This window comes from Phaenicophaeus curvirostris, chromosome 2 (assembly GCF_032191515.1).
Source record: "Phaenicophaeus curvirostris isolate KB17595 chromosome 2, BPBGC_Pcur_1.0, whole genome shotgun sequence".
Lineage (NCBI taxonomy): Eukaryota > Metazoa > Chordata > Aves > Cuculiformes > Cuculidae > Phaenicophaeus > Phaenicophaeus curvirostris.
The window spans coordinates 47,998,939-48,017,471 of NC_091393.1; the positions used below are offsets into that span (position 1 = coordinate 47,998,939).

Here is an 18,533-nt window from a genome sequence, read left to right on the forward strand (position 1 = left end):
TTAAATTCACCTGCATGGACTGGATCCTACTAAAGAGATCTCTCCAAATGGCGCTCCTACTGGCACTACCACTAAATGAAAATAATCCCCCAAGTTCAGCCTTATATGACTTCAGCACAGCAGTATGGGAAAGCCAGTAACACTTCTGACTGTACCACATGCTTTCTCTTGGTTCTTGTCTGTTTGTTAATCAGTCCTTGCAGCCCTCTTTGAAAATGCCACCAACCTGTACCCAAACATAGCTAGAGATATAATACAAAAATTGTATTTCATGTTATACTTGTACTACATAGCATACATACACACAACTTTAATATATACTCAAGTCATATTTTTTAATATCTCCTCAGGATATTTTATTACTTTTTATTCTCAAATTAGAAAATTAAGCCATTCTAGCCTATTCAGTAAAACTGAATTAAATTGTCTATTTGATATATTTTCAGTCAAAGTTTACATGACTGTTTTTCCCCTAACAGTTTCTTACTAAGAGATGAAAAGAGTGAGGCCACACTGACCTAGCTTTCCACACACATTCTTCCTTGAGTAGCACAGGATAATGTCAGAAGTAAGATAAATACCCCTAAAACAAACAAACAAACCCAATTAAGTCCTACAGGACTACGTTAGTACTGAGGACAGAATACTGAAAAATGTAATCAATGAACCAACATACATATCACAATGTAACTGTTGACAGTGTTTCTGTAGTATCTCTGCAAAAATGTGGATTCTGCTACTTGATGTACCTCCTTTCCCTGCTTCTAAAAATGAGATTCAAAATAGTATTTTAAGAGCATTTAGCTGATGGCTAATTATTTTCGATATCTTGGACATAGAAACCTATCTTGTTTGCTTGAGACTGAAAAAAGAAGATTTAAATAGTCTATCAAATATGACAGGGGACTTAAATGCAAAGTCAGTTTTGTTAATATCTTCAGAGAGTGAGATAAAGTGCTTTGAAGCTTTCACTTCATGTATGTGGAAAACACCCTTGACTGTCAGTTGTGTAATGAAGAGAACATTTCTAAGTGTTCTCAGTCCTGCCAAAGTGTTGTGTTTTTTGTTTTTCAGATTTTTAAAGATACAAGAACCATCACGTTTCTAGCAGATACGTAATTAATTTTTAAGAGTAAGTTTAATTAACTGGTTTTATTGAAGTCAAAATTTTAGTCAAAAGATCTGTGGAGTTTTTATAGTTGAGCTTCAATCTCCCAGATACTTAATTATTAGGGTCACTGCTAATTACAATTACTTGAAACCTAAGATTTATTTTAGAAGACGTGCCCTGAAAACAGTGGGAGTTACTGAAGAGTCACCGTTGAAAGTGAAAGCCTAAAAGTGCAGCTATTTCTTTCATGACACGCCACGGATCTGCAAAACAGTGTCTAAGAGTATAGAAAGGTGATTTCACCATTCAAAGATTCTCACAAGTTTAAGGACGAAGGCAAACAAAACCGGAGGGAATTTTAGTGTCTCTTAAAGAATGAATAATTGAAAGCTGGAGTTTTTGCTACTTCCTCATTTGTTTATAAAATTGCAACAAGGAAAAGGGTTACCCTGGCAGAAGGTACAAAGATGAGAACACAACAACAAAAAAAGATAAGAACGCCGAAGACAAAGTCCTGGACAACACTACAGTATGGTGCTGCAGAGTAGTACTACAGGATTGGTATGACAAAATTAGCACTGAAGCAGAGGGAAGTGCTGCCATTCAGAGGGACCTTGATAAGCTGCAGAAATGGGCCAGCAAGAACCTCAGAGTTCAACAAAAGGAAATGCAAAGTCTTGTATTTTGGGAGGAATAATCCCATGCACCACTGCAAACTGAATACAAAAAATACCATTTAAACATTAAAAAACCTCCTTTACTGTGAGAACAAAAAAATATTATAAGAGGATGTCCAGAGATGTTATGGAGTCTCCATCCTTAGAGATACCAACACCCAATCAGACATGGTCCTGAGTATTCTGCTCTAAGTGAACCTGCTTTGAAGAGGAGGGTCAGTGCCTTCTGCCCTCAATGATCCTGTGATCTTGTCTTTACTCATCTCTCAAAAAAATTTTGTGGTTGAGAAAGGTGCTGCAGCTCTCTATTTTATGATTAAACACTGAATTATTTAATTTAGAACAAAATAAGTTAGGCTATCTAAGCATCACATGTAAAACTCAAGATCAGGGATAAAAAACCCTACAACTGAAGAAACTTCTCAAAGAGACAAAGAAGGATCTCAGAGCAGTTTAAAATTAAAACGTTACAGCAGGTGAGCATAGAGAAAATCAAATCACTAGCAGATTGTTTCACTATATGGAGCCATTTCATAAAGGTAACAGTTCATTATTTAAAAAAAAAATAATCAGAAAGAGGTACTCAGTGTAAGCCTCTATAATATTATAGAACAGAGGGAAGACTGAAATAAGAATGGGCATCTTCGCTATCACACTATTCAAAGACACATGAACCCAAGAGATTTCCAAATGACTCAAGTCTGCTTTCACAAAACACTATTGCTGAGGGAAGGGCCTATATATTGGATTGACAAATGGCATTAAGCCATATTTTCAGTTTTTTTATGAAGTTTTCCTTCACATACAATATTTAGATATTTATGTTTCTTACTGTTTAATTCCAACGTTGTGAGCACCTGGAGACACAGGCTTTTTAGAAAGAGCCAATGGGGAAGCAAAGAATGGAGAGTGCTGTAGGGAAAGGAGGAGAGGCTCAGGTGTGCAGAGCTACAGAGCAGGTGTCAGATTTGTCAAGAGTGTATGGATCAGAATTGAAAGAGTGGGTGAAAATACGGACGTCATGGAGGCCACCTGCTAAAATTGCCTCATCAAAACCAGGAAGTGGAGAAAACCTCCTTTAAACAGAGCAACAAGTCTCACAATCACAGGCTTTGACTCTCATGGAGGTTTTTAACCACCTCAATATCTCCTTGAGACACAAAAAACACAGGCTACAAGAAATTTGGACTTCTGGAATTTGCTGGGGATAACTTTTAGATGCAGATGTTGACTAAAGGGGTTGCACCCCTGAGCATGCTAATAATGAATAAGGCAGAACTGGTTGGAGACAAAGGTAATCACTGCCTCAGTGACAATGAGGTAAATGATCTTGAGGAAAGCAAGGAAGGTAAATAGCAGAAGAACTGAAGTTTTATTAAAGCGTGTATGTATGTGAAAGTAGGAACTTGACAAAAAGCCAAAACATACTATACGTTAGAGAGTATACAGAACCCACCTGTTAAATGAACAGGCATGTTTAAAAGGCAAAGTAGCGAATATTACTCTGATTTGAAGTATTAGGAAATCACTTACAGCTATTTTGCAGGCATATCTGGACAGAAAAAGATTTAAAAGTCAGGAAATCATAAACCACAGAGATGGGTATGCTGTTTTTACACTGATTCCTACCTAACACAAGACCTAAATTAAACCATCTTGCTAAAAGTACAAAGTTCTGCATGTATCCAGGCTATTACACTGTCCATATCACAAGACTACAACCTTATCAAGTCAATATGTATGCATGCACATACATCAGGCACATGGTTAAAAAAATTGCTAACAGAGCTTTATACGTGCTGCCCATAGGGACTTTACTGTAATGGGAATCCTGCATTTTGCCTTAAGAAGCACGAAATACACAGCAAAAGGTGACAGGTAAGTGTGAGAAGACTGAATAACTGCCAATGTACCCCTCAGGAAAATGTAACTGTCTGCTGGACAAAAATGATGGATCTTTGTACAGGCAGCTGCTAACATCCCAATGCTTAAGCATCCCAATGCTAGCATCCCAATAACTTAAGTACAGAAAAGCATATATATATTGTGTATATGAAACCAACACAGAAAAGAAAAGAAAAAAAAAGGTTTTGTGCTTCCAGCACAATTCATAAATGAATGTGTCTGTTTAAGTATAGATCTTCTGATATTCAAAAGTAAAATTAAACTGGCAGTTAGCAACTTTGAACACAAGCACCTATCTAGACACTTTATAACCAATGGGGAAAGATGAAATAGATGAGTAAATATTTCCCATATGTTTTACTGAAAGCAATCCTATCACAGCAGAACAACTTGGAGGCCTCAAAAATACCAGAGAAGTCATTTAAGATTTTAAGAGTCTCTTACAGGAAAACCTGTTTCAATTGTGGTCCACTAAGCATTTTTTTTCAGTCTTTTTACCTTAAAAATCTTTCATTCTCTCCTTGCTTTCACTGCTTATTGAAAGATCACTAAAATATCTCTTCTTTACCATATTTCCCCTGCATAAATAATATCCTGTACCTGTGGATTGTTTTGAAGTTATTAGTCAGTCTTGGAAACAACTACATTGGGGGCACACATGAACAGCTATAACATACCTATGCTTGTTCATGCTATTTAAGAAGTCTCCATCAATACATTTTATCTGTGCTTCTGCATAAAGTAAAATTCAAGACAATAAAATGCACAGGTTTGAGCAATACTAGGTACAGCCATTTAAAACAACTTAAAGTAACCCTTTAAAGTGTTTTCCATTTCTTTTAAATATTCATAATACCTAGGACAACATATTTTGCCATATTACAGCAATATGTAAGACATATTTTACTGTTTCCAGAAGATCTACACATTCCAGAAACAGTTATGCATCTGTTGCATGATAGATGAACATTATTATGGCTCTAGACTCTTTTGTTGAGGTAGCAAATGGGAAGTTACTTTGTATGTGGCTATTTGTATTATGAGTTAGAGACTAAGAGTGATTTTGAGTCCATGCTAAAGACTCTTTCCCCCACTGCTCAGAAAGAGTAATCACAGCTTGATTTGTGAAGAAAATAGTCTGCCTTTAGGAAATAATTCTGTATAATTATAGAGACCACTCCTATTTTTACTATCTACATTTTAAATCTCTATTACCTGCTTTTAGTTCGTAATATATTCCACACTCCTTCAGACATCTTTTTACTCTTCTCAAGGATACAAAACAAACCACTTAAAAACTAAGGTTCTATATTATTTTACAGGTGCCCCAAAAGGAGAAAAAAGCATGAAATGACCAATTTTATTATTAAATATTTTTATTAGCAATGCAACAGATATTACTAGCAAAGTATCACAAAAATACATAATTTTATAACTTACCTTTTGCTCAAAATTTCTGCATACAAAACGTCTTATGAACAAACCCCTAAAAATACAACTGCAAATAGACTACCATACACTATGATTCTTAAGTAAACTGCTTTTCTTATTAGTATTTTCTTATTTGAGCGCTATGTTCTTAAAAATATTTCACTGGTTTTCGGTGTCTGTGTTTAAGATACTAAAGTATTTATTAAAACATTATCAAAATACTAAATTAAGAAAAGGTGGCAATCTCATATTTTCTCTAGGAACTTATAGCACTAATAAATAAGTGTACAGCTTAAAGAAAAAAAACAATACAAGGGAACACATCACTATTGTACTGTACCATACTGCACTTTATCAACAATACCACATATAACCAGGTAATTGTCCGAAAGAGCTGCACAGCTAGATTTAGAAAAAGGCAAAATCCAATCCTCGTGGAAGTTATTATTCATTCCCTACAGAGAGTGAAGAAATAACGAAAGAAACTCACCACTTTTAGCAGTTAAAGAATACAGAGGATTCAGTGGAGTGCTCAGAGTGCCTGGCAGTCCTAGCTTGGAGTGTGGCGACAGTGACGATGGTGCAGGAAGCAAGAGATTTGAGCTCGCCTGTAATAGGAAAGAGAAATCAGAAAGTGAAATGTAATTTCCTGGGTTACTTATTGATGCAATGGCTAGAATGCAAATATGTGCTTACTGTAAGTTTCTATGGTAGGGTTTGGTGTTTGGTTTTTTTTAGATTATTTGGAGAGACAGACTTGAAAAATTATTGACAAAATTATAAACAGAATCGCATGTTTACACACAAACTCTCAAGCAGTGCAAACAAAGGAACAGAACTGTCTGAATTGGCATCTCACTGCATCTTCATGTATGGAAAAAAAGATATTTATATATGATTATAAACTTGTAAAACATCTTCTCATTTTTGAGTACTGAAACTACATTACATCTACAAAGATATTACTCAGTATTAGAATAAGAGAAAAATAAAAAAAAATATTAAACCAGTCCTAACACAAGCTCAATTTCTGCAAATCAATAAAGCATAGTTAGATTGAAAGACCAGACACTTCCCTTATGCAAGCTACACAAAACGTATCTGCAGTCCTATTCTCCACATTAACAAAGATAATGTATTTAAAATTTGTTTTGCTACGGAGGTTTTTGACACATGCAGCTATTACAAAGCTTTGCTCTTGACATATTATCCAATACAGCCTATGTAAAAAATATACTATTACAGTCTTTGGGTTTTATGTGATTCAGCTGAGTTAAATATATACATTCAGCTGTTTGTTAAACATATTTTCACTGGCTGCTTTGATAATACAGTCAACATTCTGAAAATTTTCAGTTTTCAAACTTTGTAAATTCTGTGAGATGGCTAAATTGAAATGAACCAGTGGCTTATTCCCAGAAGTGATGTAATTTATATAACTAATATTTCTATCATTTAATAAATGTTAAACAATTCAACTGCTTTCAATAATGCAGAATATTTGAGCGTTGGCATGTGTACTGGTATACAAATAATATTATTAAATAGCATAGTATAGTATAAATATATATATAAATATATATATTTATAATAATAATATATATAAATATATATAAATATATATATTTATAATAATATATATAAATATATATATACACTATAAAAATAGTATATAGTATAGTATAAATAGTATTAAAAATGTTTTGTAACTTGACTGAGCCATACACGATAACTGCTATCATCTCCTCTGTTGTTCTACACTAGACCTTCATCTTGATGTATCAGTTTTTTGTGTACCAACATGGATTTAATTCTGAAAGAAGCTCACGATAAAACCCCTATTCTTTACTAGTCAAGTACTCTGAGCCACTGTGTGTAGCTCCAGAATTGACCAGAAAGTAAAGAAAATCAGATCAAACATTAGACATTATTTTAAAAAAAAGCATTAAACCAGCTAGATTTTACAGCAGTGCACCAATTCAACAGTATGTTAGTAAACAGAGGGTGTGAAATGTAGGCAGAATGGAGAGGCCTGTTTTACTAACAACAACAAAATCAATCTGCTTTTCTAAACTCTACAGATGCAAGTGACTATGTTTCAATAATATAAAGTTTTCTCTAATACAAACAAATATGGTGGAAAGCCATTAGCTTCTGTGTTTACAGAAACACAGAAGAATAATCTGTTCTTCAAACATGTTGAGCTCAGCTTCACAGTGTTTCATCTTTTATCTGCTGCTAGCTCTGGGGAGAGTCTTTATGCAGTAAGAAAAATGAGATCTCCCCACATGAACTTCTTGCTGAGTGCACACTACACCACCAGTGATAAAAACTTATGTTTTTCAGTAAAGTATTCTCATGGAATTCTCTTTCAAATTTGCTAACATGAAGCTGGTTTCAGACTCTACCAGATAATGAAGACAGGTTGAATATATCAGCCTCTGGAAATAAATACAGCAGAGTAAACTATTCAAAACTGGCACTTAGCAGACCCTTCACTGGTTCATCCTGGAGGAAAAAACATATCAGGAGAAACTTGTCTTTATTGTGGTGCTTGAATGAATTACATAAGGGATATGGTACTTCATATGTAAATTATTCCTGTGTGGCATTTAACTGATTTTTTATTTTCCTGCTATATTACTAAATAGCATATATACCAAATAGCATGTTCTGAAATCAATTTCAACAGAGACACACTCAGAAGACTGAATGTGCACTTGGCATTTTTAAAAAAAGTTCTATCTTAAAACTCTTCCTTCCTCCACAAGTCCTTAAAAACAAGATAAAACCCATGTCTATAAAAGAAATATTAGAAAGCTTTCAATTTAGGCAGTCCTACAGGAGTGATCCAGTCCCTCCATTACAAGCAAAGAAGCTCAGCACAGGTGAGCTATAAAAAAATGCCCAAAGTTAACAAAATCAGAGTTTTAATGACCTTTCTGCCACTAGCTCTTCAGTATTACTTAAATATCTAAAAGGCCCAAAGAGGCAAACCCTCCACATCATTACAACAGAAGGACCCACTAAGCTAATAAGTGAGGACTAAAAATTCAGCAGAACTGCTTCCAGGTGAAGTACGCTGTCCTCTGAAGCATAATTAATTCTCCTACAACAGATGGGCATAAGACTACCTACAGAACAGAGTGAAGCAATCTTTTTTTTTTGAAATGCATGCTGTGGGAAGGCATTGCTAAATACCTTCACAACGAGTAAAGTTGGCTAAGAAAGCCAACCATCAGTCCACTTATTTTTCACAACAGGCTCCACTTGCCTCATGCACAAACCACAGCTTTATCAAAGACGCAGTTTACTACTATCCTGAATTGAGTAAAACTAAGAGTTATAACATCCATTAAGTTTTTCTAGTGATAAAGAATACCGAGATAACTTTTGCCAAGTTCAAACAAAGATGATTTGCATTTTCTTTCTTGTGTTAGGGCAGCTCTATGCAAATTATGCAAATACACATTTTCAGTGGAACTAGCTTTCACATTAAAAGTGAACCGCATGAGATGAAAACCAGAATACTGCAAGACTTGAGAAGCTGACAAGAATATTTTCTTGTTTTTCCTGAGAATGCAATTTTATGACCTTTGCAAGCAATATAATTGACATTTCCATATATACTTGCAAGTCAAATCAATTTGGCCAGCTCTATACTACTTCTTATTCTTTAAGTTTCAGATGCCCTTTTTGAAATGTTAGGCCTGTAAGACACTTTGTAAGACGGTTTAAAATCATAATCAAGCCATAATTATGAAGAATTTAAGACATGACGACACAAATTCTGCTGTTTTTCTCAAAGCTAAAAGAAAATACATAGGAATAATGCTTAAAGTAGGAGTACAGTACTACAGCTTTTAAATCTACACTGTAAGTTTGAATCAAATTTACAGCTATGTAAAAATGCAATAACTTCTATGATAGTAGCATTAGGAGGACTCCAGTGAAGTTGGGAATCTGTTGCCATATGTGTCCTGCAATCACTTAGGACTCATGTATTCTGCTCTTAAATAACTTCTAGACTAAATGGGAAAAATCAAAGACAGCTAAAATATCATGCCATTACACATAGCCAAAACTGAAACATATTTACTTTGCTTGTCTGAAGCAAGTGTGCTTCCCTGATGCTCCCTATAGTCCTCTTACTCTGATCATCCAGATCAATAAAGCATCTAGATGGCAATACAGTTCCCTCATAACTTGGGTGCTTTATTGTTTTTCCACATGGAAGCCAGAAACGACCAGGGCATACATATGAAAACTGAAGCTAGAAGGTGCTTGATCCTACAGTTTAGCTATAGCCATTGTCTGCAGATGATGGGTCTCACCACATAGTAATCGTATATATTTGATTCCTTACTTCTGCTAAAGAGTTCCATCATTTCAATTACAGGCTTACCACAAAAGCTTCCTTCCTTTTTTTCCTCCCTTTTAAATAAAATTTAAGAAATTATTATAAGCATTTGGAATGGTAAGCTTCTATCTTTGACCACAAGGAAAAACAGATTCTTTGTACAAGACACAAAGAAGTCAAATACAGGTTCAGATATACACAGGCTGCATGGACACACTCAGCCATTAAGCAGAGAATATAAACCTTTCCTGGATTAGATAAAGCTGGCATTTCAGCTTAAGGACCTGCCTGGATATACACATTTTAGCAGAACTGGCCAAAGTCAACACTAATAACAGCAAAATGTAGACCTGTCTCACTTAGTAAGAGCCAAGTAGATTCCTATGTGAACTGTGATATCTTCTGCAGCTGGTTTTGAGTCTTGCTATCAATGAACACATGGCCAGTGGAAGGAGAGAAAATAAATTCAATATTTCAGTAGCTGAACTTTTAAAATGCCTTTTTTTTTTGTACAAATGAAAAATGGATGTAATCTCTGTCAAATATGAAACACACCCAAATATACCTGTCCTACAATTTTACTCTTCTTCCTACTAAAGGAGGAAAATAGACACCTGAAATTTTTCTGACTCGCATCTTGTCAAATACATATAGAAAGGTCTTCCTCAGTACCTGCTGGTAAAAGACATGAGGACATGACTCTAAAAACAGTATAAAGTTTCAGGCAATCATGTAACTATTCAGACATTCATAACCACTCTCTGCCCCCTTCACAAGTATTTGATTAAACTCTAGACTTTCCCCATCATATAAAAGATCTTGTTTTGGTATTTTTTTCTGTTTCTTTGTTTTTACAGAGATGTTAAAAAAAAGAGTTATATTTCTGTGAAAATGTCATTATAATTCCTATTAATTAAAAAAAAAGTAGCATAGCCAAGCTTGCACTTTTTTAAAAAAATGATGCACTTACGCAAAAAGTGTAATCTAGTTTCTTACACTGACAAGTCCTCATTTGCTTATTCCAGAAATTAACTGCAATGTAACCATGAAGAGAGAAAGGTAAATAAAGCCTGAACAGATTTGCCTTTAACAAGCAGCACTTTTGGAAGAAAAGATATAGTTGTTTTTTAAAATTTTTTATTTGAATGAAAAGCAACTTGTTTTCCTCAGCTGATAAAAAAGGAAAAGGCACAAGAACAGGCTGTCCAAAGAGGTTGTAGCTTCCCCATACCTGAAGGTGTTCCAGGCCAAGTTCAATGAGGCTTTGAGCAACCTAATCTAGTGGAATGTGTCCCTGCCCATGGCATGGGGGTGGAATTAGATGATCTTTAAGATCCCTTCTGACTCAAACCATTCTATGATTCCATGATTCCCTTTTATTTTTCCTGTCAGACAAATACATACAAGATAAAACCTGCATTCTCATAAGAATTTTCATATTCCAACCTTATCACAGGGCAACCTCGCTTAATAAAGATTTCTCGGTTTTCGCTTGTCTGTAACCAGACCTATTGGCACATTCTCACATATGCAGCTGAATGGCAACTTTTATGAAGCCTACTTTACAAACACTTTAGCAAAGCATTTATGTGAGCATGCATTCTAACAAGCCTTTCGACAAAGCCTACACTTAGATACATGCATCATTTTTCATATGAAAAAGGGAGTTCCACACATGTAAATGCATACATTGTATTCCAAAACTGTAATTCCCAATTGCATATATTATACTGAGACTGTCCAGAATTTCTGACAATGCAGGAAGGCAATACTGTACCCACATGCAAGAAATAATCCTAATCCCTGATTAGAAAGGAGGTATCACTGCCCCCTGCATCTCATGTTGGATGGCTGAAAAGATGAGTATCAAGACTTCTTCCAAGGAGAAGACATCTCCTCCCAATATGTCAGTAGTGTAATCATCACTGCTCTGTGACAGAAATCAGACTGGATATGGACTCTTTCAACCACCACCTTGTATTGTTCAGAAACATACATGGTGCAAAGACTCAGATGACCTTTCTGACATTGCCATATATACAGTCTATGAGTAGGGAGCTTGGAGAATGCTGTTCAAAACCTTGATCATGACTGCGCTCACAGCAGACTTACTCACCCCAAACTAGTCATTAAGCAATAGGAGCCCAGGGTTACATAACTCCAGTGGTTGAAAGCTATTCTCTCAAACACAGCTGTAGGCTTATCTGTCTTATTTATCTAGTTACACGGTTTTGCTTGGTTCTGATAAACTAAATTTGTCTCCCACAGCCCAGAACCCCTGGCTAATCAGAGACTAAGCAGCTGCAACGACAGACTCCTGGAAATTCACTATCCCTGCAGTACTTGTCCCAGACACAAGGTTACATGCTCCATTCCCTCCATATTGTGCCTCTCCCCAATTGCTAAAACAACTTGAAGGCACCAGGGCTCACCTGTACATGAGAAGAAACAAAATAAGCAGAAAACAGGAAGAAGGCTTGCTTCCTTGTGTGAGGCCACATATAATTGTAAAGGTAGCAGCAACATGCTCACATTATCCATCCAAGCTACAGTGTGGTTATTTCTTAAAGGGTTCCACGAGGACCTCACAGTCCAGAAAGTAAAGGACTGTAGGATAGCTTTCTTTTGGATAGTTTTGAAGCACAGGCCTAATGGCGATGATCAGGCCAGGGAATCAATCAAACTAGACCTTAATCCAAAGCAAAACTCACGAAGCATGATGACAGTAGCTACATTATGCTCAGCAACAACTGCTTTCATCCACTTACCTCTTTTTTTTTCTTTTGTTCTTCATTGCTTATTAATGCAGACAAAGCCAAATATTACAAAAATCAAACCAAAACAAAAAACCTCTATACACTCAAAAGTACTTAAAAATGAAAAATAGTAAGTGCAAACCCAAATGAAGTTCATGCTATTGTGAACAGTAATTATAACTGCACAGTGCTAATCAGGAATATTCTGTATTCTTGCTGCATGCAGAAGTGTCTCACTGGGGATTTCACCTAATTAAATTTATTACCAATTACAAAAGCTTTTATTACTGATTCAGGTATTGAAAAGACAGTCATACAAGCACCTACAGAAAATACTTCTCCCTGTTTGTTCCAACTTCACTTCAGACACTTCTCTCTTCTCTTTCCCAGTCCTTAGTCTCCTTGCTTTTGCCATTATGTTACACTTACTGCTTTTGGTAAGGGTATGGGTGGTGCACAGCGGCTTACTCTTTTTGCCTCTCCTTGTTTCTTACTCTTTTCAACTGCTTTAGTGTGCGTCCTCCATCAGCTGAAATTTCCTCCAGGACAGACTGTCTGGTGCGGATTCCTCCATGGGCTGCAGTCCCTTCAGAGGCATATCTCCGTCTGTGTTTTCTGTTGCGTGTCCTCACTAACCTCCTGTCTTTCCTTTCATGCCTACTCTGTTATCTCCCCCAGCATCTCCATTTGCACATCGCTTTGCATCTCGTGTATCACCATGGTGCCTCCTTCTGTGCCTACTTTTGTGTCTTCTCACATCCTTCCTCCTGTATCTCCACTTGTACCTCCTGGCATTTTTCCTTTTGTGCTTCCTCCTCTGCTCTGGTCTCTCCTGTGTCTAGCAGGTGTCATATGATTTTCTGTTTGGTTCCAATTTCAGCTATGCAGTGGGTCTGCATCGTCCTTTGCAGAGCTGGCTGAAAACAGCTGGTCCCAGCACAGGACAGTACATAAAGGTCCTCCCACAAAGGTCAGCCCTTTAGCCCTCCCGCTAAAAAAACCCTGCCATTCATGCCACATACAATTCTAAAAGTGAACAGGAGAAAGAAAAAAAAACCAAACCAGACACAAAACCAAACCCACAAACAAACAAAAAAATAAAACAGAATTTTCTAAAGCTCAGCCATAATGATCTATGGAATAAATCACATGAATGGTAATGGACATTGACAAAAATCATCCTTTGTCATAAATACCTGACAAACAAAAATAACTTTGTTTTATGTGATTAATCTCTTCTAAAGAGCTACTTACAGGTGCATTAATACTAGTGAGAGATGCATAAATTTCTGCAGAACAGATCCCAAAACTACAGAGATATACATATGAACTTTGGCTGAGAAGACTATGCACTTCTGGAAAGTAGTTAAATTTGACTTACTGTAACAGAATCAAGTTTTTGTTTCACCTTCTGCATTCTCATTGATGCTCTTGCAACACTGACAAACTGATCTGCTGGAGACATCACTGAACCTTTTTGTACAGGAACATCAGAAAAACTGCTAAGGAGCTGTGGCCCTCTTGGTGCAGCTGCATTAAGTGATGAACTGAGATCTTTCATGAGTTCAGCTTCCTGTTGAGCAACTGCAGAAAAAAACAATATTAATGGGTCAGGTGATGCCTTACATTGCCAAGGGAAAAAAAATAATTGAATGATTACTATAATCTTGTCAGCCTGGTCTTCAGTCAAGCACCACCAGAATCTGTACTACTAGGGCTATGGTGAAAACCTGAAAATGACATGAAATTTTCCACATATTACTGCATTTCCCCTTACCTCTTCTTGATCACAATATCTCCCTTCTAATATTTGCATCAGTAACACAGTAACAATCCTTTCACACAGAATTGATATTTTTGTATTGCTTATAAATAAGTGTTCTCCATGCAGCAATATTAGGGATGAAAAAACCAGGAATTTTTCAAAGGCAAGGAAGTTACAGAGCTTGCACTGAACTCAAGTCAGCTATTTTACTAGGTACACATTTCACATTTTTTTTTTCAGCCTAGTTCAAGTGAGCTTATTATACTTAGGTAAAATTTCAGCATCTGATAGACACAAGATCCAACAAAAAAAATGACACTAACCCTACAGCTTGGGAATCAAGAGTGGGAGGAGAAAGAAAAAAACATGGCAAGAGAGACAAGAAAAGGCTCAATTCGATCGCTTCACTCAGTACAAGTGGGTGCATGTTCAAACACAGACGTTTACTTAGCCTTGGTCAGAAAATGTTGGTGTGCAAGAATGAACAGTGAGTTAGCATCAAGTTTCTTGTGAAACTGAAGAAATACAAAATGGAACCTTTAAAATTATTGGCTGAGGTTTATGGTGAAGAGATCCCAAAGACCAAGTCAATGTTCAAAGGAACCCATATTTTGTTGGCGGAAGATGCAAAAGCAAAAATGGCAGAGATCCTCAGCAGCCTTTCAGAAAATGACCTGTGGAATGCTGGCAGCATTGTATGCAACTGTATGTCAACTCAGAAGCGAACTATTTTGAAGGTCATCATGGTTGATTTTCTTAATTTGTTAACTAAAAAGAGTTATAGACACTGTTAATTACTTTTTTTTTTGTGTTGGGCCTTGTACATACAGGCAGAGGAGGAATTCTTAGGAGGTAATCTGCTTTAAAATAGGATACAGTTGATGAAAGTTTTTCTCGCTGTTATCTAAACAAATTGTTTCAATTTTGCATTTTTTTTGTACAGTGGTGTCCAGTCAACAAAGGTTAAAAGAATTCTTCATTAAAGTTTTGTCCGGGATATTAATAAAATTTGGTGCACGAAAAACACACACTGTTGGAATCTCTAAAGCTGTTTAAGTGACTAAAATTAGTTTTACTATATGATTAACTCCTATGACACTAAGGTAGTAATAAGACTATCTTCTGAAAGCGAAGTGTGTGCTTTTAACCAAAAAAAGGAACAAAAAGTTAGTAACAGACAATGTAGAAAAGACCACAACCTATGCTAAAATATTACCGTCAGCAGTAACTTAGTTAAGCAGTCAAATGATACAAATAATTACCAATGTGTTATCTCTGTGATCTCTAAAACCACACACAGACATATATATCTATTAAACCACTCTATTAGCTTTTTAAAGACTCACTGTCTGCTGAACAGTCAAAATATTTTAAATAAATCCTTCACTCAAAAATTTTTCCATTACTCTCTAGAATGCAGTTGCAGTTATCTTACTCAACCTAGTTTAGAACTGTATACTAATTGTAAAAATCATTCCACTTCATTTTCCTGAAAAGTCAACCAGTTCATCAGAAAATAACCTAAACTGAGACTTGATATGAGTAATCTCATTAGTACATTTTCTTTCAAAAGAAAGCGTATAACAATAAGATGAGCTTAACAAAGCTATGTTCACTGCAAATATAGAAAAAAAAATCGTTACATATATGCAAAATTTACTGCACAATTTGTATTATCTACTGTCTAGATGTAACATTACATCTAAAGCTGTCTGTAAGTGAAATAATGACACTGCTGAAGTTAACCACAAAAACACAACATAAGAAAAGCCTACAAAGGACAGCCTGAATTTATTATGTAAATCAAAAACTCAAAGCTAGTATTTTTCAGTATTTTCTCTTTAACATAAGATGAGGAATAAATCTCTCACTTCATCACACCACAGACATAACATCTGTTTATTAAAACAATCTATATTCTGTCATATGAATTCACTTCTATAGAGCTCCACTTTTGTAACATAGCCAGCACAAAATACTGAGATTCGTATTAAGTTATTCATTAATTTTCATAACAACAGTACTTTTTTGTTGTAGTCCACTTTGATACTGAAAAGGGGCTTTTAAATATTTGTATGAAGCAGACTTTATATGATAAAGTGCTGTAAGAATCACACAGAATTACATACAAGAATTCCATACAGAGCCACATTTAAACTTGAAGTTGCAAGAGACCTCTGGTGACTGGCTAAGCCTAAGCCCCTGCTCAAAGAATGGTCACCTAGAGCAGGCAGCTCAGAGTCATGTCCAGTTAGGTTTCGACATCTCTCAGGATAAAGATATGTATTATCAAATGAATGGTGGTTTTTTTCATTCAAAAGACGTAAAACCAATAGCAAATAATTTCTGAAAATAAAATACTTATAAGTGTGGATCCAGAAAATTTGTACTGTACCTTTATAATCATAAATGTATACAAGTATTGGTTGGTTTTGACCAAAGGCACAAAATGACACCATATGTTCATGTGGATGAAAGGCAACATCACGAAGCGGAGATGTGAAGGAGAGTTCAGAATATATGGCCACTTGATCTCCTACAGTAGTGAAACATGTTTATTAGTATCATGGAACCACATTCGATACAGCAAAATAAGTTGATTAAAGACTGTATTACTACAGTGTAGTAACCGCCACTCTAAATAAATATGCTTCAGTCGATTTCCTTATTGAAGTTATTCAGTAAGTCAGAGAAGTTAATGCTGTTGCAAAAGCTGCAGAAAACTCCACAGGATGCATCAGGTTAGTCGAGTTCTCTTCTTCTGATAAGCAATTTCTGGAAAGGTGGCGTTCCACAGTATTTGTTTGCGTTTGCATTTTACCAGAGATAGGTATCTTAGTTGTGGATTTCGGTTATATAATACTGACAAAAGAAGTGAAAGTTGAGCACAATAATAATTAAAATAAAAATCAATAAAAATCAATAAAATCAGCTCTTCAGCTGATGGCAGCAGGAATGCAAATACAGTGGGTAAGCAAGAGTCAAAGCCCAGTGAAAACATACTACTAACAAAGTTCTTCCTCCTCCTTTTATTCTTCTGTAAAGTTTTCAGACAAATTATGTAGTGGCATACATGGAAGCTAATTTATTTGGAAATGTGGAAAGAAATTCAAAACAGAATTGACGGTTAGTTGCCAGATTTAAAATACTTCTTCGTTTTTAAAAATTATTTCGATCACAATTGGAGACATAATTTGAAGTCATCTAAACCAAAAAGGTGTATTTAGCTGCCTTCTGCTGTTATTTTGGTCCCTTTCACCTCAATGCACAATAAAGATGACAAACTCTTTATCTTACACTTGATTAACATTTTTCCAGAAAGATTTTGGTAGCTATTTGGAAACTACTCAGTTTGTGGAATTATTAATGAAGAAATTTATATTACAAAGGCAAAAAATACTCAGAGTCTCTGATCACCCTTGGGAAACAGATTAAGTGGTTCTCTCTAATTTACCAAATCCCAAAATCCACAGAAGACTGATTTGACTTAATTTTGTGGTTTCTGTTTTAAAGACCCTCAACCATACATCAAGAACTGCAGCTGAGCTTAAGGTGCTCCATTCCTGCTTGACATTCAAAGTTCCACCTCTGCCTATTAACTTCCTCCAGAGAATTAAATCTTAGAGATTGATAATAACTATTTAAAAGATAGAGCTAAGGCTTCAGGGTTTAAGAACATCTTACTGAAGCTTTATTCCACATCAGAAGTGTTTCAATAAAGCTTAGAAAACCCTTTCTCCTTCAGCCCTGACAACTTGTCTTAAGACCATAAAATAATTAGTTACCTGTTTCTGGATTCCAAACATAAGCCTTTCCATCTTCACTTCCAGAAAATAGGAATGTACCACATGGTGTTATGGTGCTGTGAATCTTTTCTCTGTAATTTGTGGCACCTACATATTTCTTTGTAGCCAAGCTAAAGATAGAGAAAATTTGCAAATGTAGCAGATACTTTCAGAATAGACAATCTAACTTTTTATGTGTCAGTCCTCCTCTCTGTTTCTCAAAAAAGTCAACATATCTTGCATCCCAAAAAGTACCCACCTTTTTCAAAGTGCAATGTTTACCCTTTCTTTTCCCTGGCTTTCACAATGCATCTAAAGTTACTCGTGAAAGTGTACAACCTTGTCTTTCATTAGAAAACGGAAATACTCAGATTTAGAGAATGAATATAGATGATTTAATTTGCATTTTCTTGATCCTGAGATTTGCAAAAAATGGGCTAATTCACACTATTAACCCAAGCTCTGCCAAAAAACTTCTCACTACACTTCACGAGCTTAATTACATCCCAGCAGTGTTTAAATTTATCCAGTAGCTCTCTCTACCTCTTCAGACTTATGTCTGCTGGTAGAAAACCAGCAGTAGAACCAACAAATTTCAGACATCAATGTTGATTTAGTATTAACATTCATATTTTTAACATTATCTTGCAACTTGGGTACCCTATTTTTTTTTTCAGTGAAACACCACTCGTCGGCATAGTAATAACGACCTACTAATAAACTACTGTAAAACAGTTTGTTGG

The 18,533-nt window shown here is 35.7% G+C and overlaps 1 protein-coding gene across 2 annotated transcripts in view; it reads right to left on the reverse strand.

Annotated features, from left to right (window-relative positions):
• AHI1 (Abelson helper integration site 1) overlaps positions 1-18,533 on the reverse strand; it is an 81,447-nt gene that overhangs the window by 39,414 nt on the left and 23,500 nt on the right. For both annotated transcript variants that reach the window (XM_069851947.1, XM_069851946.1), the window contains exons 15-18: positions 17,791-17,921; positions 16,401-16,541; positions 13,622-13,824; positions 5,615-5,732 (exon numbers count right to left, since the gene is read on the reverse strand). In XM_069851947.1, the coding sequence (XP_069708048.1) occupies positions 5,615-5,732; positions 13,622-13,824; positions 16,401-16,541; positions 17,791-17,921 (593 nt within the window). The remainder of the gene's footprint in view (positions 1-5,614; positions 5,733-13,621; positions 13,825-16,400; positions 16,542-17,790; positions 17,922-18,533) is intronic.